We start from the raw sequence: 25692 nt of genomic DNA on the forward strand, positions 1-25692 counted from the left end.
TAAATACAATACTAAAATCAATGACACTACATAATTTAGGTAAAACCTAGACTAAAATCAATGACACTACATAATTTAAATAAATACTAGAATAAAATCAATGACACTACATTATTTAGGTAAATACTAGACTAAAATCAATGACACTACATAATTTAGGTAAATACTAAACAAAAGTAGATGATGCTACAGTTTATAGGTAAATTTAAGCCAAAAATTTAAACAATACAGTATCTAGGTAAATATCGAAAACTATAGATCTCAATGCTACAAATTCAGAATATTGGTAATGTTTAATTTTGTTTTCCCCGACTACCCACAAAGTCTCTTCCCCCCCCCCGCTCCCCAAGGAAATAATGCCCATCAACATTTAGGTCGCTTGTTTGGTACGGACTTGTAAGTAAATTCTACCATCTTCTCCATTCTACCATATCGTTCTCATACTGCCCACTAAAATCATTTAATTAAGTGAGAACTCATAACTTTGTGAGAGTAATTTTAACCTAACATGCATTATATATCCAAATTTTATGTCAACATTTTTGCACACGTTCTTACACAATCCCTTTAATGTTAGTCTGGACATGGGTACAATCACAGTTTGGTATATTTCAGACTTGGATCAAGATTTGATCCAGATCAGCTTTTGTATTCGAACTTAATCTCAATATGGCACGGGATGACGGAAAATGTAATACATTTATTTTTATTCCTTATCAAAGTTCATTAAAAGAGTGGAAGGCCAGATCTGCCTGCATCATGCGCCATATTAAAAGCCAGTGAAAGAGAGGCTTTCAGTATGGCACATGATGCAGGCAGATCGGTACAGTTTTGTATTTTCCACAAAAGCACTTCGTAAAAGAAAACGTTACATGACATAATGTGGCTTGCTGTAAGAATTACGACATAATGGGACTTATTGTAAGACTTACGACAGAATGTGGCTTATTGCAAGACTTACGTCAGAATGGGACGTTTTGTAAGATTTACGACATAATGGGACCTTTTGTAAGATTTACGACATAATGGGACGTTTTATAAAATTTACGACATAATGAGGCTTATTCTTGTGTAATGAGATCCGGTCGCAAGATTTACAACTGAATAGGTTTTATGATTATGTCATGAGACCTGAATGCAAGACTTACGACAAACATTTCGGCGTTCACGTTTAAGTCCCTGAAATAAAGGTTATCCGATTCAACAAATAGGATTACTGTGATGGTAGGTAGTCTTCACGAGATAGCAGATGATTAAATCAATTAAGATAAGTGTGGATCTTATATACATCATATAATTCTTTCTATTTTTCATGCTCCTCTTCCTCCTCCTCATCATCGTCATCAAATTTGGCTTTACTCACAAACGTGTATTTATGGAATTCGGACTTGATATTATGCTATTTCCCTCTGAAATCACGGTATCATTATGTGTAACTAAACTTGTATTGTTTATTACATTGGTGTTCACTTCCTGTTTGCCACTTTCGCTCAACACATGTTCGATATCTGATTTGGGCGCAACATACAACAGGTGAGCTAGAAGGAAGAACACAAATGAGAAAGTCTTGACGCCAATAATTAAGAAAAAGTAGTTTCGAGCTAAGGTGTCATTGGTGTAGAGCCAACATGATGTCTTTTCAGTGCACTTTTCACTCCATAACGTGCAAGTTGCATCTGTTATTGCGCCAAACAAAATAGGCCCCGGAACAGAGCCTGAAATGGAAATGACCAGTGAATATGTAAAGCACAATTAAAAGTGACATTGATAATATGATGTTATTAATGTTATTTTATCAAAACCTCATTGACGTAGTAATTATTACCTTTATCACTATTATTATTATTATTATTTTATTATTATTATTATTATTCAAAGTAATTCAATGTATCTTGGACGTATATGATTTCCCTACTGTTAACGACGCATACTCATCTCCTATCATTCACACCTACGAATAATCCTCATCAGGACTTTCAGTAATCAGTCTAATTCATTTCCATAATAATATTATGGATGATATTATACCGACCACACATGCGAATAATGAACCACTTGACACCCATGCCAAACGTCCTGTCTCCATCATGTATGCATCTGGAAAAGAAAAAAATATTAGGGCTAATGAAATAATCTTTATGATAATACAATTAATTTAATCAAATTCGTATTGCAGTTATCCTATGTCTAAAAAAAACGCTCCTTTACATAATTTGCACAATAGTTCCTTCTGACGCCCAGTGCTTCCTTCTCTCAAAATCCATTCATGTTACATTATCTTGCTTTACCAAAGCTTCCTACCGATGAACATTCCAGTTGTAACCGCATAGCAGTGTGACAGTCTCTATATGTGCCTGTCAAGAGTTAGCCGAAGTACCCTATCGGACTTGAGTGCCATAGTACATACATCCTGGCAATAGTGTATGTTCTAAAGCATATTTTCGTTGAAGCAGACACCAATACGAGAATACAATAAACCGATTGCTCATCTTGCTACGACTTATACAAAACAGCAAATTATTGAAAAGACAAAATTATATATGGTTAATGTTACACATGATATGCTGCGTATCACTAGAAATGCATAAACAGAACTATGCATTTATTGAAATATTTTAATATGCAAAACGTGTGGTTCCTCTATCCCGATATTTGCAGAAAAAATCAGTCGTACACTATTCTCCCGATAAACGGGTATATAAAAAAACAAACTAGCGTAAACGGAATTTCATCCCTCTGTTATGAAGGAATTGCATCCCTCTGTAATGAAGGAATTTCATCTCTCTGTAATGAAGCAAAATTAATTCATCTCTCTGTAATGAAGGAATTTTTATCCCTATTTGATGAAGGAATTTCATCTCTCTGTAATGAAGTATTTTCATCCTCTGTAATGAAGGAGTTTCATATCTCTGTAATGAATTATTTTAGCAAGAGCTTACGTTTATTTACCACATTTGCAAAACATGACACCGATACAGAAAAGATCATAAAACATTAGTAGTTTTATTCCTGCTTATAACAAAAGGCTTTATAAGCTCTAAAAGAAAATTATTGGAACAAGATCAGACAATTTTAAAGAAGAAATTTTGACGTACCAATATTACGAAAAATCAGGATAGTGTATACATATTAGAAGGACAGTTCATTTTACCTCATTATGGCTGAGTCAGTTGGTGTACTCGGAAGAAAGGTAAAAAAGACAGCAATAAACATCACAGGCAGAAATACATACAACAGGCTGCATTCTGATTGGCAAGTTTCTGCAGTTACCAAGGAGATGTTTTGTCCCGGCTGGACGGCTACGCAGGAACAGTTACTAAACACCTGTTGTATATGTGAACTGAGAGTTACCGTAAAGAAAACGTGCACAATAAGGCCGGATCGGGGGTAGTGGGGGAAGTCTAGGGTTTCCGCACCCCCACCCCCCCGTCAGCCGGTCAGGCTATAAAATAGTACAGACACAAACGTACATTTACTTGTCACTTGAAATCTGACCAACATTTTTGTCTTGCGCACGTTTATTGGGTATTAAGTATACTTTGAGTATAAAAAACCCCACAGATCTTTGCTTTTGTACCCGTGTGAGGAAAGTCAGAGCCCTTTTGAAATTTCGGAACCCTCCCCCAATATTTGACCTGATCCGGCCTGTACAGAGCAATGACAACAAAGCAAACTATCAAAACGGAACTTTCAGCAAAATTCTGTTTTGTATACAAGAAAACTAGTGCAGAATATCTCTGACATAGAGATTGATTACGATATAGAAATTATCTACATATTTTCCTGCACAGCATCTCTTTAGTGAAATATGTTGTTAGGATTGCGAAGAAGAGTCTTCAATTCAGATCTTTTCAACGATATATCTCGAAAATAAGTTAAGGAACGTTTTTGGTTTCAGTCATATATATGTCTGGTGAATAAAATACACTATGGATTACTTATTAGTATGCGACATGTTCTACAACTTATAGAAGAACTATTTCTAACTGAACTGTTTTCTATTTGTTTTGGCGAATATGATACCATTGTACATAAATGAAACTACTGGACCTTCCCGGAAGTAACTGTGGAGGAACATCCCGCATAGCAAGCAGAGAAATAGCGTACACCGGCACTATCACAGACTGGTTCATAAAATTCTGTCTTGCAACTGCACTCAGAATTACATGAGGACGTAAGCGCGAACCCGTCTACAGAACTGCTTAGAAAAAGAGAAGAAATGAATACCAAAGTGGTATGGGAAAGTTGACCTTGAGTACATTTATCCGAATCCAGATGCCAAGAAATATATTGAACAACAGATAAGGACGATCTGGGTAGGCCCGAGGGAACTTGCTGCAAACTGTTTTGAGTAAATTTGATCATATTTAGTTAACATGATTGGACCAGTATTCGAGATGTCCTGGACATATATTTATATTTATAATAACAGCAGTCATCGTTGATAGATGATTCCCTTTTTTGCATACATTTTGAAGACATTAATTCAATGATGTTTTCAGTAAAAGTCAGTTTTTTTTTCTTCAGGTGGCTTTGAAGAAGTTATTAACGTAATGGTGATGAAATTTATGGCATATAGTCGTCGCTCGTACGATTGAGAATCCAGTATGTCCTAACGCTTTCTGAACAAAAGCAGGCCAAAGACTGATTAGCAGCTGTTTGGATTACGTTGTTTTGGAGTTTCATTTGCTGTTCTAATTTTTTCAACGGTGACCACACATTTGATAGGTTTTATTTAAAATACAATTTTAATGGCATTCATGCCAGGATGTATCTGCGAGGTTTGAATCAAAATGGTTCATTTGTATGTGAGATATCCTTGATAAAAGAAACTGTCGATGGACAACATAGTAGGGACGATGTATGATGCAGAGCGAACGCAGCTACTTCCGATAAGCTGATTTTGCCTTAAGAACAGCTAAATTAAAACATACATACTGCAAAACCGACGTAAATTCTCAGTGAAAAGGTAATTGTAAAACAATATTATTGGGTTTTATTTGGCTGATAGTGAAATAAAATTGATATTTGATCATGTTTACATCGACAGATTGCAACACACAAATTCAATGAATTTTGTACTGTAACAAAGAAAAATGATTATGCGAAACAATTTCTTCTTTTATATTTTTTTTTATTTCTTAACGATATATTCACTATGTATCAGACTGGAGAAGATAGTAAGGAAAAATGATCGTATCCAAGGAATTCCCGATTTGTCCCCATAACATCCCGAATTTACCTGTTGTTATAGTGATGGCTGACGCCCGCCATTTTTGATTGTTCGCATCTAAGAAAGAGGACAGCGAAGGACAGAGCTGTCAGAATGCACCCGATGAAGGAAAATCTGGTCATGCCCTTGACCTTCAGCCTCAAGCATCTACACACCAGGCCTCCTACAAAATTCCCTCCAGCTGCCCCAGGAACCACCACAACGCCTGTTGAGTAGTACTCTTTGTTTGTCATAATGGAAATATCGTGCATGTATTTATTTAAAATGCACGTCCAACTGACATCTTTCTTCACCGCCATCCACCCCCACCCTCAACACGCTCCTTGTACCGCGGACTGCCATACCATACTCAGTGAATAATACACATTTTTATTGTCATGGAAACGTCGCATATTTAGGTATATCACGTATCGAGCTTACATCGTCTCAACACGTCAGCCTTAATTATCAGCAAATAAAATTTATGTTATTATTTCTACTCGTTATTTAGTGTCGAAATTGCATGCACTCGCTGTTTAGTATAGAAATTGCAGCCAATAGCTATTTAGGGCAGAAATTGCAGACATTAGCTGTTTAGTATAGAAATAGCCGCCGTTAGCCATTTAGTGTAGCCATTGCAAGCATCAGCTATTTAGTGTAGAAATAGCAACCGTTAGCCATTTAGTATAGAAATTGCAGACGTTAGCCATTTAGTGTAGAAATTGCAGTCGTTAGCCATTTGGCGTAGACATTGCAGCCATTAGCCATTTAGTGTAGAAATCGCAGCCATTAGCCATTTAGTGTAGAAATTACAGGCATTAGCCATTTAGTATAGACATTGCAGTCGTTAGCCATTTGGGGTAGACATTGCATCCATTAGCGATTTAGTGTAGACATCGCAGCCATTAGCCATTTAGTGTAGAGAGTGCACGCATTAGCTATTTAGTGTAGAAATTTCAGGCATTACCACTCAGTGTAGAAATTAAAGCCACTAGCCATTTAGTGTAGAAACGACAGGTGTTAGCCATTTATTGTATAAATTGCAGGCATTATCCATTTAGAATATACATTGCAGTCATTAGCAATTTAGCGTAGAAATTGCAGCTGTGAGCCATTTAGTGTAGAAATTGCAGCGATTAGCTATTTAGTATATAAATTACGTGCACTGCCTATTGTTTAAAAATGTATTGTGTTCTGAGAAACGCGGTCTTTTAAGCGATCTACCTACTAGGATTGATATTATTTTATCCAAATCACAATATTTTCAAATCGGTTTCACTCGATGTGTTTATTGTTCTTTCCTTTTTTAAGGAAGAATAAGAGTACAATAGGTTCATCATTGTAGAGTAATAACTAAGGATTACTTACTGTTCATATATAGTAGCTTATAACGGGTCGTACCAAATATACCAATATCTATGTATATAAGTTTCAAGATGACCTTATTCATTTTACGTAATTACTGTACTAATATAATAAAGCTGTCAATCTTATTTAAATTAAATTTATAGTAAAATCAAATTTGTATCCTATATGGCTGATGTATACGCATGCAAAGTGAGATACTGATATGTGATGCGTGTTGCAACATGACTGTTAATACAGAATTCGTCTTGTCTTGTCACTAAAGACATTTTATTTAATTGTTGACGTATAAATTAAAGGCATTGCCGATTGTTTTTAAAGACGCTATCCTCACTAGTGTACGTAGAAATTAAAGGCACTGCCGACTGCTATTAAAGACATTCTACTCGCTATTTGACGTATACATTTATGGCACTGCCTATTGTAATTAATAACACTGTGCTCGCTAGCTGATGAAAAAGAGTACTTAATGCCGACCTGAAAACAAATTGTTTGTGTTACAATTTTACTACACTATATTAAACACAATCATATCAATGATATAAGTATATTTGTGAATTTATGCCAAATTTGCATAAGGGTTAAAACAGATCCCCGCCCAAAGTCCTGGGACACAATATAGATTCCTTCGTAGGAGCAAATGTATCAAACATAACGTTATAAATACAATTATTGAAGGCGGTTTCTTGTATCACTTGTATTTAAATCAAATATCTATCCCCTATCATCCCCTAATTTATTTACAGCACAATACCTTATGTAAATCTATATATATATATATGTATATATATATATATATATATATATATATATATATATATATATATATATAGATATAGATATATAGATAGATAGATAGATAGAGAGAGATTAATAGAGAAAGAGAGAAATGGACGGATAAAATGTATCTGATGACTTGATATGCTCTTAGCATTATATGTACCCTGAAAATGTATATATATTTTCTTTCTTCTATTATTGTTATATAGGTTTTATTTACATGCATTTTGCTTTCCTGAAATGTACGCATCACTTTGTTCAGCTAGGTAACATGGGCAACATCCAATCGCTTTATCGATCATCTTTCGAATAATCACATGGGACTTACCAGTGAGTATGGCAGCATATCCAGATGATAGGTTGTACTGGTTTTGAATAAATTTCGGCAGGAATGTCGCCATTCCTGAAGTAATGATCCCCTCGGCCGCTCCAGCAAACGTGATGCAGACGTAAGTTGGATTTCTCAGGAGACGACACAGGGCTGCCGGAAGAACTCGGATGGAAATAGCCTCGTTTTTAAAACCTTCGTGTAACTTTCCGTCATCTTTGTACGTTTGACTTACCCTGGTATCGCGGATGCTTCTAGCCGCTTGAGAAACATGTGCCAATGGTCAAGTATAATGATTATTTAATTTTAAAAGTATTTGGTCGGAAGGATAAAGCCACGCTTAATTTAGATACGTATCAGTTAAGAATGCTAATCGTTTACGCAATATAGTTTCTAACAACAATTCTTCATCAAACTGGGGGAGTCAACTAATAAACTTTAAAACCTTTACAACTCGACTAAAGACTAGTAAAACTCGACAGCTTTTAGCCGTTAATTATAGTTGATCTGTCTATAAAAATCATTTGTATATATTTCCCACTCAAAAACGAATCATATTTGAATCATAGTGCTACAGAAATGAAACACTGAATGAAACAGTTAAGGCCCAAGGTAACACAGCTAACTTTATTTCATGATTTCATGGGGATTCTGACATGGAACGTTTTCACGTTAGAGCACGTTCGCGTTCGTATCCAGTGCTAATTGAAAACTCTCATTGTTCGGTAAAGTGAAATGAACATTTTTTCTTTTCTTTATCTTTTTAATACTCTTATCTCCTCCGCTAAATTAATGCAGTGAAAATTCAGGTTGGTCGTAAATTGAGCCAAAACTATATTTTATTAATTTTCTTAGCAATTCAGTTCAGTTTAACCTATTTTCCCAACATCTCGCTTAGGATGACGACATCTAAAGATATTAGTTTCGCACTGTTCGTTGTCATTTTATTGCACATATAAATATATAAGTTGACACAGGTGTTATGTATATTTACTACTAACTTAACTTTGCGCCATTCTCTCTCTCTCTCTCTCTCTCTCTCTCTCTCTCTCTCTCTCTCTCTCTCTTACACGGTAATTCGGCCCCAAATGCAAACAGAGGTATGGCAATTATCCAGAAGAGGCCACAGGACAAGACAAAGCCCAACCACCAAGCGCCTACCCATCGTGGGTCATCTGGCTTTATCGTGATGCTTGTAAGACATGAAAAAAGAAAACGTTTGTATTTTTGGTTCGTATTATTTTGTACCTCAAATAAAACGGCATATAAGCAACAATAAGTATTATTAAATATACTACATCTGTTCACAACAGATTCATAATTGACTGTAACTTTTTTATGGAATTGTGTCACATAGCCACGTAAGAAAATAACACTGATAACAAAATTCCATACATTTGGAACATCTGTATGTGATTTCGTTTGACAGAGATGTCCTGTGCAGGTTTATAGCATTTTGCAATAGCGAAAATGACCTAAAGAGGCAAACATCATTTCGTTACACTAAAATAACATGGGTAGGTCAATATAATTTCGTTATTGAGGGCTGACATAAAGTTAGTTTCCTCGTGAAGACAAAGTCAGCAGCAAATAAATATACAAATACATTACGGAACATTAATGCAGAGTGTAGCACCAGGCAATTATTGCTGATTAAGTTAGTTCGCTGTCTGAGTTTTGTCCATTTTCTGTTATTAACAAGAATACTCTCTTAGTCTTGTTACAGAAGTATTTCTGGTAAGAGGAAGTAATCACTTTTTTATACAAGCAGAATACACAACCGCAATAATCTAAACTGATTAATTTGCAAATTTCGTTACTAATTGTGTACACGTGGAGCTGAAGCTAAGACTACCTACCATTATATTTTTAACTGTAATAAACTTACAATATCAGAACTGAGATGAAATCGTTGCTGAAACCAGTTACATATTCATGTTAGTACAAATATTTCTGTTTGGATCTTCGAAATCTTCCAGACTTATATTAAATGTACTAAACGATTTCAATAATAGTCAGACTACGCACAACTGTATCTTGCTTATTTGCTGCACTGAAACTGGCAGAAAGCTTTTAGATTTGCATAATCTACTGAACATTAAGTAAAGATATGTATGAGGGTTTCTGATCCAAACCCTTTTTTTGTAATAGGACACTGAATAATGCTTACCTCTTCCCAGACCAACCATGTTAATCTAATCAAAATACGAAAACAAGTTTGTTGAGACGACAAAATATATTTCATAATTTGATTACAACACGAGGACCTGTCATTTAATCATCATCGTCGACAAACAAAATAGGATCTACGATACAACCTGTCTATATATAATACTCTATATATAATACTGCGATTTGTTTTGATATTTCACACACAATTTTACTTGTTATCTCTTGTGACATTTGACGTCTCAGCATTTTGCAATAATATAACTCTCATCATCATGACAGAATAAAATCACTTTTACCGCTAATAAGAGAATCAGTTTCTAAAATTTAATAACGTTTTCATGTGAAACTATTGTCTTGTTGGCGTAACATTTTCTAAGCTCAATATCGACTGTAAGTTTTGTTTATTTCTGTCTCCGATATCAAAATGTACAGATTATCAATGGTTTCAGAAAGTTCTTCTGGGATCAAAGTAAGTTTATCAAGATGCCTCGAATAATCTTCACGATGCTGTTTTTATTTCTCAAGCATAATAGTCATATACTTACCATGAAAGGGAATTTTCGTCATCTTTAACGTGGTATCGTCCACTGTTATATCTTCCATATTACACATTTCACACAAAATTTAACGAGTAGTGTTTTTCACATTTCACAACTCTATTTGATATCATATCAACAAGCAAACCGTCTTTGACTCACAGTTCCTATAGCAGATCTAACATAATAAACTTCTCATCACGCCGATAATCTCGAAGGTGATTAATTATTTTATTTTATGTCGCTAGTGCTAATTTACATGAAGTTTGTTAATATCATACATCTTCATATTCACCGCTGATAATGCAATACCTGCCCCTGACACTATTATTAGTAATGGATTTCCGAATCTTCCCGCGGATTCGATTCCAGTCTTTGTTAATAACACTGGAATGGAATTCACGAAGGTTATTATTTTACTGTAATATTTTCTGGCGCGTCTGACGCATCAAAGTCTTTTATAGTAATATTTATATTATTTAATGAGCTCATCTCTATCATTGTCTGAGAGATATGATTGTTTCTTTTTGCTCATTATGGAACTGTTTTAACTATTATGTCAGTTGCCGAGAGCGTAAATTTATTATTGACACGAACAGCGAGAACTTCTTTGTACTTATCAGACACTTCAGATGACATATCATTATAACAGATATATGTTAATATTTTACGGACTGAGGATGAAAATAGGGGATCAACGTTTGTTGGTATTTCAGTAATATCATTTACTCTATCACGATAATTATCTGGGCCCTGAGTGGCTGAGTGGTTTAAAGCGCTCTTCGTTACGGATCACTGCCATCTCACCCCTGTCTGCGTGGGTTCGAGTCTCGGATTCGGCCAATGAGGTATATGAGAAACTTTGCTAGTAGATTATCGTGGGTCGTTGGTTCTTTCTGGGAACTTCTCAGAAAAATGGCGTTCAACCCTACAACAACAACAACAACGATAAGTATCATCTGTTTTGTCGATAAAATTAACAGCATAAAATAACTGTCCCAGCTTAAAATGATTTAGTGCTAGATATTGCCCGAGAATTGCATACGCTATTGCAAAACTAAAAAGATATCTATTATCTGCTTGTTCTATATTTGTTATCAACAGGTAGGTTTCGGTATCTCACAATAAGCTCTCTGATATTTTTTTGTATTTAGCTTCTGTCGTTAGCTTTCCAGCTTCTTTTTTATAATTAGCAAAATAATCGGTTTCATAATATTCATCAATATTAGATTTTACCGTTATAGTATCATTAAGCCCTGTTAAAATATGTATCATTCGACATCATCATATGACTCATTCCTTTGCTCAGTATCTAATTTCGTGTTTACTTCAGCATTTATGTGATACATGTCATAATGTGATATATGTTATACTTTTCTTTACCGCCGGTGAGAGAGTCTATTAGAACTAGATATTATGTTTGTTAGCAGGTTACTATCAACAATATTGTTTACTATTTACAACAACGCCTTTTTATTATTGTCGTCTATGCCTAACAAACGAAATATTCGACGTTTAGCAAGTGCGTCTTTGAGCTTACGACATTTAAGAAACTTATGCGTCCTTGTTTGAGCTAGTTTGTCAAGCTTATCACGATTACAGCCTCTTATTCCTGCAACTCTCGCAAAGTTATCACGGTTCTCATTTAAACCGGGTGTATTAACGTTATTTTATTCATTCATGCAATTATTTTACCGCTCTTACTTTTTCAAAACTCTCTGTGTTAGCTGAAAAAACATCAGCTATTTCGATCTTCGCTTTCGGGTTTAGTATATATTTATGAAACTCCTTTGCACCTTTGATCGATGGAGCATCAACAAACACTATATATTCCAATCACGTTAAATCGTCAAGTGCATATATCTGAAACATCGTCAAATCTGGTTAAAGATTTTTAGTTCTTGAAAATTAGCCCCGGAAATACGAGTACTTGTTTCTGGTTACTCTTGGAATAAGTGTAAATTGTTTAAAGTATAAACATCAACGTTGAATGAAGTATTTAGTACAGTTCATGTTGAATCATCATTCGATCATTGTAATTCAAGGTCCTAAGGTTTTACCATATTAGCATATATTCGACCTCATAGTTTAAATTTCTATATTGCGAGGGCCGCTGGATACGTTATTTTGATCCGAAAATTTGATATTTTTTTGTATGTGATCCACTCTAACCCGTCAGACAAAGGGCTGTTAAACGCAAATGCATAAGCTGGCTTATTATCCAAATAATAACTTGATGCTGTTACATTAAACGACCAACGATTATGAAAAGCATCAACGAGACGTGTAAAATGACCAAAACTATTTTTAGCTTGTCATTTATTACCACAAATCGCGAACGATTGGGCAACACTATCCACTTACTGTTTATTTACAGGATCACATGCAAAATCAGTTAAATGCGCATAAGTTATCTTATTACCAGCCAAATCAGTCGCACCTGTAATTGTGCAACCAGTTTGCTTTCAAGCAAAGTGCACCAGCAGCTCTACCTGACGTATCAAAAGCATAATTTTTTCAGCACTGATCTCAAGTCAACCTAAGATCTATATGTAAGATCTAATCCGGCAATTGCGATATAAGGCATTATTTTTTTTTATTAGGGTCAATATATAACGTTGTCCGTCACAAACCTTTCATTTGTTATAAAATCGATATTGATCAACGTTGTGTAATCAACATGAGTATTAAATATTAATTTTATGCAAATATATATATTTCCTGCCATGTCATTGTCTCACCAATGATTGGCAACTTGCTATTATCGACCGTGCTAAGTTGTGCATAAAGTACTGCTTGTGAGTTATTTTAGAAAGAGGGTATTTGGTTTCAAGATTTACTATTTTTGTGTGTACTCTTATTAATATTTCCGGTCAATCTTCCACCTGTCCCGAGGGACCCCGAGTGGCCGAGTGGTCGAAAGCGCTCACCGTTACGGATCACTGCCATCTCACCTCTGTCTGCGTGAGTTCGAGTCTCAGGCTCGGCTAACGTGGGTACGTGAGAAAGCCTGCCAGTAGCTTCTCGTGGGTCGGTGGTTCTTCCCGGGGTTTTCCAGGGTTCTTCTTCCACCAATTATACTGTCCTCCATGTATAGCCTATCTTGTGCTGATAAATGGCGTTAAACCATACAACAACAACAACAACTTCCACCTGTCAATGAATAACTTACTATTGCTGACCGCGCAAAGTTGGGCAAAACTTACATTGATAGGTGGATCTATTTTATCAAGATCTAGGACTCGCTGACCTTACAATCTCAAATGACCTCTCATTATATCTCCACATTGTTTATGTACTTTGTAATTTGTTAAATCAACGCTAGGGGCCCCGAGTGGCCGAGTGGTCTGAGGCGCTCTTCGTTACGGACCACTGCCATCTCACTTCTGTCTGCGTGGGTTCGAGTCTCGGATTTAGCCAATGTGGGTATGTGTGAAAGCTTGCCAGTAGCTTTTCGTGGGTCGGTGATTCTTTCTGGGGTTTTCCAGGGTTCTTCCTCCACCATTAATACTGACCGCCATGTATAGCCTATGCTGTGTTGGAAAATGGCACTAAACCCTTCAATAACAACATCAACAACAACAAGAAGTCGTTGTGGTTATAGTTGCTGTTTTATCTTCTGCTAATTTTCCGATTAACGTACCAACTTTTGTGTAATAGCTCATTTTATTCTTACTGCGAGACAAGAATTAACTTTGACTACCCGATAAAATCTACCTTTAACCGCCTGATAAAATTTAACACTGACCGCTGATAAAATACTGTGAATATCCTGTATGGAATGAGCATAATTAACTTCGACACGGAGCGACTAATAAAACGTCAGCACAACCACGACCTACCCGATTGTTATTATCTGATAGTAGGACGAACTGGATCGGTTAAAACTTATCTCCCGATGAATCTGTTACTTAACGGTCTCTTCAACGACTATCGAGTTTATATTTACACTATCAATCCTCAGCAGGAGAAATATGGCTTGTTTTGGCGAATACAACGACAAATTAAACAATGAACATTGCATAGGCGATGATATCTGTTTTATCAGAAAACAGCTGGAAGATATAATTCTATTTACCATGCTATATTCGGATGAGCATAAAATCATTTTCTTCGATGACATACCACCTTGAAACTTTGGGATGGATAAGATAACATCTTTGTTGTCATTGTCACACAACTGAAAAGGTAACGCAGTCTTTCTGGCACAAGGCTTGCACAACACCGATCGATTGATCAGGCAAAATACAAGTTGTTTTATGCCATTTGCTGGTCTCAACAATATTTACTTACAAAACACAGAACGGGAACAGTTCGGAGACATTTACAAGTTAATTTGGCAAGCTTTATCATGATGCTACTGGTAATGACAGACACAGCCATTTCTTGTTTGATAAGCTAGCACGAGATCGAAATCATTTGTTCAGATGTAAAATAGAAAGGTTTAGGGACTGTGAAAAATAATCTAACATATACTTATAAAAAATAGACGCGAAACTAATGGAGGTTCTAAAGAAATTTTTTGCAAAGAGAGCCGCTTCTAAGAAAAAGGTTGAATAGAAACGAAGGGGACAACATCAAGCAGCAGATGAAACTGTACAACTGATGTTTTAAAGAACCACATATGTATGCATGAGCACCAGAATATCCTAAAACATTATAAGAGAAAGGATTAATTGGTATAAATGAAGAAGGACATAAGAAAATTGTTTCAGAAGTACGAGATTCAGCCGCACGATAAGCTCAGTTAATGAGTAAGTGCAATTAATTGAAGCTCAGGGAGAAAAGTATAGAAACTATATTGTACAAGAGCAGAAAAAGAGGGCAAAAAACGGATGACAGATTACAAAGATCACGTTAATCATGTAATAAAGAGGATCAGGATTAAACCTTTTGATCTTAAAAATTATTTAAAAAAATGGAAACCGGATAAAATTAACGAGGTTTTTTAAAACTATATAATTATAGTAAAACACATTTCTAAACCTGTTTCATAAAGGGACAAAACAGATGATAATGCTAGGGAACATTATAATGAAATACCATATGTAGTAATACTAAGCATTTTCTTGAGGTGGCCAAACATTTTAGGTGGAGACAAATATTGTGACGCACGATATAAATTTAACACTATAGCTAAAAGATTGATAATGAGGGTTGATGAATAATAGAAGGTAAATGCAACAAAATCTTCAACTCCACAGCTGAAATAGTTAAACCGTTGATTCGAAGAATATCGTAAAAAGGGACCAGAAATACGAGCACAGAAATAGACAACGAAACTGTTAGATTATCTCATATCAAACTGTTATCTAACATCTAACGAATATATATTTTAAATAGTGATTTGATTCGCGGCGAACGATTCGCTAAGCACAAAAGCACAAATGGTTATCAGTTCATAATGTTATCAACTACATTAATACTTGATTCCTCACATACTACGGTGGACAGTGCAAATTTCTGTTATTGACAATCCACCTATAGAGCTGGACTCGAAGACGCAAACGTCCAGAACGCAATGTGAAATAGGTTTTGTTTCAGCTACTGCTTGGCATGCCATGGTAAACGTAAGAACTAACGTGAATGACGATTGCCCATTTCAATTCATCCAGCCAGCTGGCCCGACTTGGAAACATGTTAAGACACCACATGGCGCTTACAACGTTAACGATGTAAATAAAGCAATACAGTTGTTGATTACAACTGAATTTGAAATGGATCAATCAGTTTTGAGCTCATTCCAAACTATAACACACTGCGTGCCATAAATCCTTTAAAAAACTATTTTATTGTTGATTTTAGCACCGCCAATAGCATCGGTTCGTTTTTAGTTTTGCCCCAAAACTGCACGGTTCTGAATTGCTAAGCGTTTCAATTTCATACGAAGGCGAGTTACAAATGGAAATAACTGAAGTACAACCGATTTTAGTAAAGTGCTTAATTTTAAGAAAGTCGTAAACAGCACCCGGTAGTCAAGGACAAGCAATACAATTTTAGTTCAGATGTACCACCGGGTTCATTAATGCAAGTGAATCCAAGACCGATAATATACTATCCTGTTAGTGTCGGAAATCAAATATATTCTATCACGATCACGCTGACTGACCAATCTGGACGACAATTAAATCCCAATAAGGAAATTGTAACATAATATCTAAACGTGAAGTAGATAATTTAACTAATCACAGTTAACTAATCACAATCAATTGTATCAGACAAGTTTCTATAACAAAATGAGAAGAAACAAATGTTTATCACATAAATATAGTAGCTGGTGTCTTTGTAAACATGGTCTCTAAAATAATCGAAAATATACATGGAATTGCATATAAAGTAGCGCCTATTGCGTTAGACGCATACAAACATTTGGCACTGCAGCCGCCTCAGCGGCAGGTACAGCAATAGGACAAAAACTCAAGGGCACAACGCCAACGGCTTCGGTGCGAAGCGATAATAATATTAAAACAAGTAATGTATAAAATAACTCCAGCATCAGCAACGACTGCATCTTTGATACAAACGTACACAAAATTCCACCAGGAGAAAAAATTATTAGAAAATTAGTAATAAACACGACATTGGAGTGCTATAACTCGACCAAATATCTCGGCGTTCTAGTGGGTGACTTTGAAAATTACCGTGATTTTATATAACAATTGCAAATAAAACTTTTCTATCGTAAATTACTTTGACCTAACCGAGGAAATAACAACATATAACTCAACATTATAATTTCAGTATGTTGATTATCTCGTGGAAAACTAAAACAAGCCAAAAAATGGGCATACGATCTTTTAACACACGAAATAACAATGTGATTATGTTACCGCATAAGGTCGTACTTGACAAGGATAGTTTTATTCTCAGTTAAATCTTTAAAGTGTCAGCTAAGATGATTATGCTATCAATTTGGGACTCGTTCGACTGTAAAATCTTCCGTGATTATCATAATCTGTATGTTATCACAAAAGTATTGTTGTTCGCAGATATATTTGAAAATGTAAGAAATTTCAGCATTGATAACTACTGACTTGATCCAACTTTGCATTATTCGGCGCCCGGATTTTCGTGGGACGCACCACTAAAACATAGCGAAATACGGTTATGGCATGTCGGGATATATGCCTGCTTGTGGTTTTATATATTGTTCATTGAAAAACAGTTTATTTTCATTAAACTGATAAAATCGTGACTTAGGTACGTGAGAATCCTCATGTTACTTATTTTGCTGAAGTTGATCATGACTGTTATGTTGTGCTTCATGACAAGCATAATGATTATCCATTTATTTCAGAGGCGATGTTGTCATCTGATGAACATATGAATTATTTTCAGGATGAACATATCTCACACAAATCTGTTGTCTACGGACTAGTTCCTAATCTGCTTGACAAACGGTGATACACTTCACACTACAAAAATCTGCAACAATCACTTGATCATGGTACTGTTCTAAGAAACGTTTATCAAGTTAAAAATTTGAACCAATCTTGTTGGATGATAGATTTCATCGGCTCAAACACAGCACGAAAAGTAACGGTTAAAACAAAATTCGAAGAAAACCCCTTTTCAAGCTAGTGAACAACAGAGTCATTGGCAAGACCATGGGCTATATTAGAACGCTAGTCAATATTGAGATCGTCAATTATGTGGAAAGTTGCAATATACTTGTAGCAGCTTATGATTTTGTTAGCATGAAAATATTTAATGAAAAGTAATAGCCGTTCTACGAATAAGACCAAACTTGAAGTTCAACAAGCCTTTTTATGTCAGCATAGCAGTACTTGATATATCAAATAGGTTTATGTAACATTTTCATCAAGATTTTGTTAAGACTCAGTGGTTTGATGGAGCTCTTTTATTTATAGACTCTGATAGAAGCGGATGATAGTTACAAAGAATCATATAATAACAGAGAGCTCTTTGATATTTAAGATTATGCCAAAGACAGCGGATTTCACTACGACAATAACAAAAAAGTAATAGGAATATTTAAGGATGAGACAAACGTTACCCCTATCATTGAGGTCATCTGTCTAAAACTAGAAGATGACAAAGATAAGAAACAAGTTAAGGGAAGAAAATCACATTGGCGATAAAGTAGTAGGATTTTATATTAATGAAGCTGCGTTAGACGGGTTTTCTATTCATGTAGAACTGATAGCAGTAAGATCAAATTGTCATGACATTAAGACTGATTTATTATAAAATCCGGAGTATGCAATTTTGATGATATTGTTCTGATGGCACTCAAATATTTGCGTTAGGGTATACTATGTCCGGTAGTTTTGATTATAGCAACATGTATTTGCAAGATCGGTTATTACAGTACATTTTGTTTACATAACAAATATAAATATCACTCAATAAACATGACGTGTAATCCTTGTCAGTTCTGATAAAAACATATTTTGCCGGTTCATGTTTGATAAGTAGTGTGAGCATAGGGTTAGGTTTTTCAAGATCTTCTATGATATCTTTGATAACTGACTGTTGCCCTTCATCACAATCGGACATATCAAGATGATTATGATAAATAATATCCAGTTTGTTTTGCATTTTACGCTGTACAAATATATCATTTTGCCAATACAATTTTCTGAAATAATTGTAGCTGAATCTCCCAAATATATCGAAGCATCTTTGATTGACGATATTGATTTTACCCTTATTTCTCTGATGTTAAATCCAACAACTGGTTTTGGTTTGCTGTAATAACTCATTTCTTATAGTATATTTTTGTATTATTAATAATGAATTTTACGCGCACATATCTTAGTTAAATTTTGTGTGAATATATAATATAATTTGCCAGGAATTTCATAGTAACATTTAGTGTGAAATATGAAATACAATTCGCAGTAGTTGATATATAGGTGTAGTTTCTGAGTCAAACCCATTTTGTTTGACGACGATGATGATTCAATGACAGGTCCTCATATGTCAATCAAATTATGAAATAAATTTTGTTGCCTCAAAAAGTTGCTTTTGTAGTTTGTTTTGACTAACATGGCTGGTCACAGTGACATGTTAAGAATTATACTGTCGTCATAGTCCAAAATAGGGTTCGGACCAGACACCCTATATATATATATATATATATATATATATATATATATATATATATATATATATATATATATATATATATATATATATATATATAACTTATGCGTTGACTATAATACAAATAAAAAAATAGTGTAACACATTCTTATCCTAAAACATGCAGCCGCTGAATTCCTTCTCCTTGAAACGGGACCATGTGGTACAGATTATTATTACAGATTTTTCAAAACAAGAAAGAAGTTGTAACATTTCTTTTACTTTTAAGAAAAATATTCTCTTTATTATCTATGAAAGGAAAATCTAGTCTTGTCTGTTTCGTTTAATAGTTGAATAAGAGCGGACTTGTTGTTTTGACCTCATCAATTGATATCAGTATACATATCAATTACCTTGATAGTCTCAGCCACGATACCGTTTTCAGAAACGGTTATATGTGAATAAGTGCCATTTCAGTGTTAACCTTAGTTTTGCTCCCTATTTACCGTGGTTGTTATGAACTGTTATAAATTGCTCACTCGTCGTTTAGGCATGTAAGAATAATAATTGTTCATTATACATCAATGCTAGTTAGAATCGTTCCCAAACCGAGGCTATAATTTTTGTCAAGACACATGTGTTATAGTAATTCTGATCCGCGGATGTAAATTTCCTATCCAACATCGATGCATATGAAGTTTTCGGATAGTCTCAATGAGTATCGCTAATAAGCCGTACTGTTCAGCAACACATTCCACACGTTCGTTGCGTCATTCGACGTTTATTGTGAACATTTTCAGTACTTACCTTGACAGGTCGACTCGATCAAAATCCACGTAAATGTTCAAAAACTGACCGCCAACAATGTATCCAATCCCTGGTCCCAGAAGGGCAAATCCATACAATATACCTGAATCATATGAATGGATTAGGTACGAAAGTGATGAAACATTTCCGTAAACTAACATAAACTATCTTTAATAAGTAAATCGTAAACAGTTTAAGCAAGCATTAGGTTTTCGTAAAACTGGCCGCTTTTACGTTTAAGCTGATCCGTTTGGCTGCCAGACCGACATCTTTTGTGGGTGTTTGTGAAAACGTTTTGTTGATATTGTGTGAAATGTTTTTTATTTTATAAATACAAGTATTTGTAGGATTGTTAGAATTATATCATTTTTAAATATTTCATTAGCATACATCAGAATACAATGTCATGAAAAACGAGGACATACATTTTTTAGCATTTAGATAATAATTTCAAGTATGAAATACAAAAGGTAAAGTAAATTAATAAGATTTCAAATGCAAAGCCTTCGAGTCAACACATTGGGAGCGAAACGCATCATATAAGGAACACTGAGAGGTCATACAATATGAAGGTTTGCCGGATCACATGGTATCACATATATGTTGGCGCTACTATCATGGAATAATGAGATGAATATTTAATTTATGTTTAGTGATTAACGTTTGTCAATGACTGATGACATAGTCTTGGTGCGTACTTGCTCTTTGCCTCGTTAGTAAGTGAAATATATCTTGTTTACTTGACACTGATTTCAATACCCATCTCTGTGCATGACCTTTGAAGATTATGACATGAATTATTTCACTGTTTGGGTTGATTATGCACTAAGACTATATTTTTGAAACGATTATTGTGACATAAGGACCGGTGGGAATGTATATAAGTTTGGGATCAACGCGATTATTCATTTTAATATCAATGTCGAATAGTTTACTTTTGTGTTCTAAAATAATTTTAGCGGAATCGGTTATTTAAACTGGAAATAGAAAGTTCTCATTGACTGTTTGGACGATGTTAGGTATAGTGAATTTAATTATTCGTCTGTTAGTTTTTAATATCCTTTTTATTCCATTACATGCTAATGTAATATAGCATTGTTTAATGGACTTGAACATGTCCAGAATTCAACTCAGTTCTGTTTTACATAATTGACTTGTTATTATTTTAAGTAAACAACTAAACTAACTTCATTATTACATATCTTTATTTATACCTGTTAAAAATCAACGTTACGATAAGAATCATAACATATCCTTACCTTATCATACATGTACCTATTGCAGGAAGAAAGGATACATCATACGCTTGATTGCTATTAATTGAAGACAAAAGCATCATAATCAAGACAGACCTATTCCAAATTCTCTTATTTCTATGAGGTCAATGTCACGGTGATGTATTGAAAGCAATACATTTGTTGGGTATACTAAGCCCAGTCTTTCTTTGTTGTTGTTCTTGAGGATTGTGAACCATTCGTGAAGCGTTATATATCACTCACTAGTAGTTCAGCCGATCGCAAACATTAAAATTTCAAGGGACACAAGAGTTTCCCGGATTCTTTTATTAACCGGTACTTCGCCTTTTTCTGAGAAATCTTCTTCTAATGGGGATATTCTTATTTCGGGAGTAGATTGCGGCTTTGTTAATGTTCCTATCCATTGTAAATATTTGTCATCAGATTTAGTATCTTGACCTGTGACAGTCAGGACAGGCTTTTCGTACCATATGAGGGGATTCATTTGTTACTAGGCAACGATCTGACTGGCGAAATGGTTGTGGGTAATTACTTGTATTCGATCAGCCTTGTTTATATCAGAAAGTCGATTCAATCGAAAAGGAATTCCCTGATTTATACTCATCTTGCTCAGTTACTATAAATATGTCCAAGAAAGCTCTTGAGAATGATTTTGATCAGCAGAATATTCATTTAGCTGACACATGTGAGAGTCAGGTTTTGTTAAGCTTACGTTCACTCAGTGTTATCAATCAAAATGTATTGATCACAGCGATCCTCGTTTTAACTACTCATTCTCTTGATTTTAATCAGGGTGACAAACGACAATCATTTGTCGTTGAACAGGAAGGAGAACCTGAGTTCTCGTGTTTGTTTCAGAGGGCCATTAGTGAAACTGAACCACAGATGAATCCATTTGTTATTTCATCAAGAATGGCATTCTTATGAGAAAACTGATACCTCGCAAGGTACCTGCGGGTGACAAGTGGTAAGTGACAAAATAAATTGTAGTTCGAAACTCATAGAGACAGTAAATTCCTAGTCTGGCCTATTAAACTCCTTTAGCATTTCCGGATTGATAAGTCTTATCGCAAGATATTGAATCACTTCTAAAAGCCAAAAATTAAAAGTAATATTTGTATATATTGCAAATCTTGTCATACCGCTCACATAGTAGTAAACCCCAATCAGAAGATACATAAGGCTCATCTGCAATCTATTATTGCATTGGACGAAACATGTAACAGTAATTCAAGTTTGCGTTGGTCCCTTACCTAGGACCAAGTCAAGTTTCAAATACGTGTGGACCACAATGTGTGCGTCATCAAGATTCCCAGAATAAATTATTTTGAAGAATATATAAATTAAAGAATAGTATAAGCTTTGATAAAATTATGTTACTGACTTTGGCATTCCCAAATCTGTCCAATCTTATTAAGGGTCAAATGGCATGTTTAGAATTTTCCAGCAAGTTATTTACGAGTCGGGCATCCAAGAATTAAAATCTTCTGCCAATCAACCTGAGAGACAATGGGCTTTCGACAGATTTCATCAAAGTTTGAAAAATATGATTCGATCATATTGTTTTGATACAGGAACAGGTTGGGATGAACGCATTAATTTAATATTGTCTGCGGGTAGGGAACGAGTTAAAGAGTCTTTAAGATTCATTCCATTTGAGCTGGTGTTTGGAGTCACTGTGCATGGACCATCGAAGATGTTGAAAGATAAACTTCTGTGTAATGAAGATACTTAAGTTAATCGTTTCGATTATATTTCCAATTTTAAGAGCATAACTTGTCAAAGATTGTAAGATTGCAAGAAGGAATCTGCACTCTACTAGGTCAAACACGAAATTAATTTATGATGCAAATACAAAGGAAAAAAGTTGTAAGCCTGGTGATATAAATCTGGCTCTCGTTTCCATGCCACACAATCCTCTTAATGCCTAGTAGTATAGCCCCTAAACAGTAGAAAAGAAACTAGTTATTTAAGTGATATCATAAATACTCCAAGGAGGCTAAAACAAAACATCTTTGTCATATAAATATGTTGAATGAATATGTTGAGAGCGATAGCCAGGTCGATCATGCAATTAAAGTAGATATACCTGTCTCACTCAGTGAGAATTTAAGCGAAGGAACGCAATCGAAATCAACTGATTTTCGAGTAAAGAATCTTCGGCATTCAGAAATTATGAATAATCTGGACCAGAACCTTGTTCACTTGCAACAAACAGAAAGTGATGCACTTCAACAGTTATTTCTTGAATATGTAGATTTATTTCCAGATGGTCATACACGAGCAAACAATTACTATCATGACGTTGCAATTGTAAATTCCAAACCTGTGAAGCAGCGCCCCTACAGGATGAACCCTCTCAAAGAGAAATACTTGAGAAAAGAAATTCAGTATTTGCTGGGGAACGATTTTTACAGAGCCGAGAAAAAGTGAATGTAGTTCGCTATCTTTACTTGTTCCGACACCATATAATACTTTCTCCATGTGCAACGATTATAGAAAGGTAAACAGTGTGACTAAAACATATTTATTTCCATTGCCAAGAATCAATTATTGCATTGATCAAATTGGAAATGCAAAGTATACCACCAGATTTGAATTTTTGAAATGATTTGGCAAAAGCCACTTACAGAAAGAGGAAAGTAAAGTTCGTCATTAAGGGCTCAAGATGAACTATATCAATATGAAGTGCAGCCACTTAGGATGAAGGGTTGCCCAGCACTTTTCAATGTTTATCGAACATGATTACATCTGGTCTAGATAATTGCGATGCTTACAACAATTACGTCATCATCAACAATGATACATGTAAAGAACATTTAGGGACGATTCGGAAATTCTTTGATAGACTCACTGATGCAAGTTGGGCAATCAGTTTATCCAAAAGTGAGTTCACCGTGCTTGTGTAACATTTCTAGGACAATTCGAGGGACATGGCAAATTAAACTAAGGTGCTAAGGTGCTAAGATCAAGGCTATCTCTTAATTCCCTGTTTGCATCAGTAAAAAGCTACTGATGAGATTTTGGGGTATGGCTGGATACTATCAGAAATTTTGTTCCAATTTTGCCATAATTGCTGAACCCCTGACAAATTTAATGAGTAAGAAAACCAAGTTTCATTGGACTGAAACATGTCAAGAGGCTTTTGATAAGTTAAAAGAAGTATGTATATTTAAGAACGCACCAGTACGTATATTTCCAATTTCGGTCAGTCATTTAAAGCGTCTGTTGATGCAAGTGATATTAGGGATGGATTAGTATTGATTAAATATGATAGAAATGGTGTTAATCATCCAGTGTGCTATTTTACTAGAAATAAAATATGCACCAGTGGAATGTTTGGCTTTGATATTGGCATTACAACATTTTGAAGTTTACATTAGTTCAGCTCCTTTTCCGATTATTATGTTTAGTGAGCACATCCTCTTTACCTTCTTCGGCATAAAAGACAAAACCAAACAATCAGAGATTACATGGGTCGAGTTTGTTGTTACAGGAATATAATATTGACATCAAGCACATCAAGAGAAGAACAAACATTAATAGCAGATTCTCTTTCATGTGGATAGAAATATATTATTTCATGTATATTTTGTAACATTCATGAGATTTCTTATTATTTTGTTATAACCACTTGTATAATTTAACTATGTTACAGAGAAAGCTTTTTAAAAATAAATATTTCTTTTTCTTTTATGTGGGAGTGTTATGTTTATTTAATTTAATTGCTTGTCTCTTCGTTTTAAATTTCACTTTTATTCCATTACATGATATTGCAATGTAACATAGTTGTACTGAACTTGACCTTGTCCGGAATTAGGCTCAGGTCTGTTTGACCTAATCTTTTGTTGTTTTTGTTTTTTGCTTTTAGTAAACAACTAAAAATAGCTTCAATAGTCTCTATTGTATATGAGAAAATTAACCAAATTTCTATTTATGTAAACAGGTAGATTTGGGTCAGGGTTTCGGAGATTCCAAACGGAATTTAATAGATTATTATGCTTTCAAAATAAAGGCTCATTAAATCATGCTAGAAAGTTATATTCCATTAGGTAATGATTGTTTTCAGAAAATGCTAAGTTGTGACTGGAAGTCAAACATAGAACTATATTATCTTGCGTATGTCAGAATTCAGCCAGTCTTGCTGTAACAGCTAGAACTTTAAGTTGTGTTATATTGTGACCAGTG

At 34.8% G+C, this 25692-nt stretch overlaps 1 protein-coding gene across 1 annotated transcript in view; it reads right to left on the bottom strand.

Moving 5' to 3' along the window:
- Positions 1-419: 419 nt before the first annotated feature.
- LOC149783610 (solute carrier organic anion transporter family member 4C1-like) overlaps positions 420-25692 on the bottom strand; it is a 69337-nt gene continuing 44064 nt past the window's right edge. The window contains exons 4-11 of the mRNA XM_089931859.1: positions 20249-20351; positions 8756-8877; positions 7686-7946; positions 5243-5438; positions 4051-4198; positions 3152-3324; positions 2033-2097; positions 420-1715 (exon numbers count right to left, since the gene is read on the bottom strand). Of these exons, the coding sequence (XP_089787985.1) occupies positions 1360-1715; positions 2033-2097; positions 3152-3324; positions 4051-4198; positions 5243-5438; positions 7686-7946; positions 8756-8877; positions 20249-20351 (1424 nt within the window). The 3' untranslated portion in view covers positions 420-1359. The remainder of the gene's footprint in view (positions 1716-2032; positions 2098-3151; positions 3325-4050; positions 4199-5242; positions 5439-7685; positions 7947-8755; positions 8878-20248; positions 20352-25692) is intronic.

Source organism: Sinohyriopsis cumingii, chromosome 14 (genome assembly GCF_028554795.1).
Source record: "Sinohyriopsis cumingii isolate HCF-2022 chromosome 14, ASM2855479v2, whole genome shotgun sequence".
In the NCBI taxonomy this organism is placed as follows: domain Eukaryota; kingdom Metazoa; phylum Mollusca; class Bivalvia; order Unionida; family Unionidae; genus Sinohyriopsis; species Sinohyriopsis cumingii.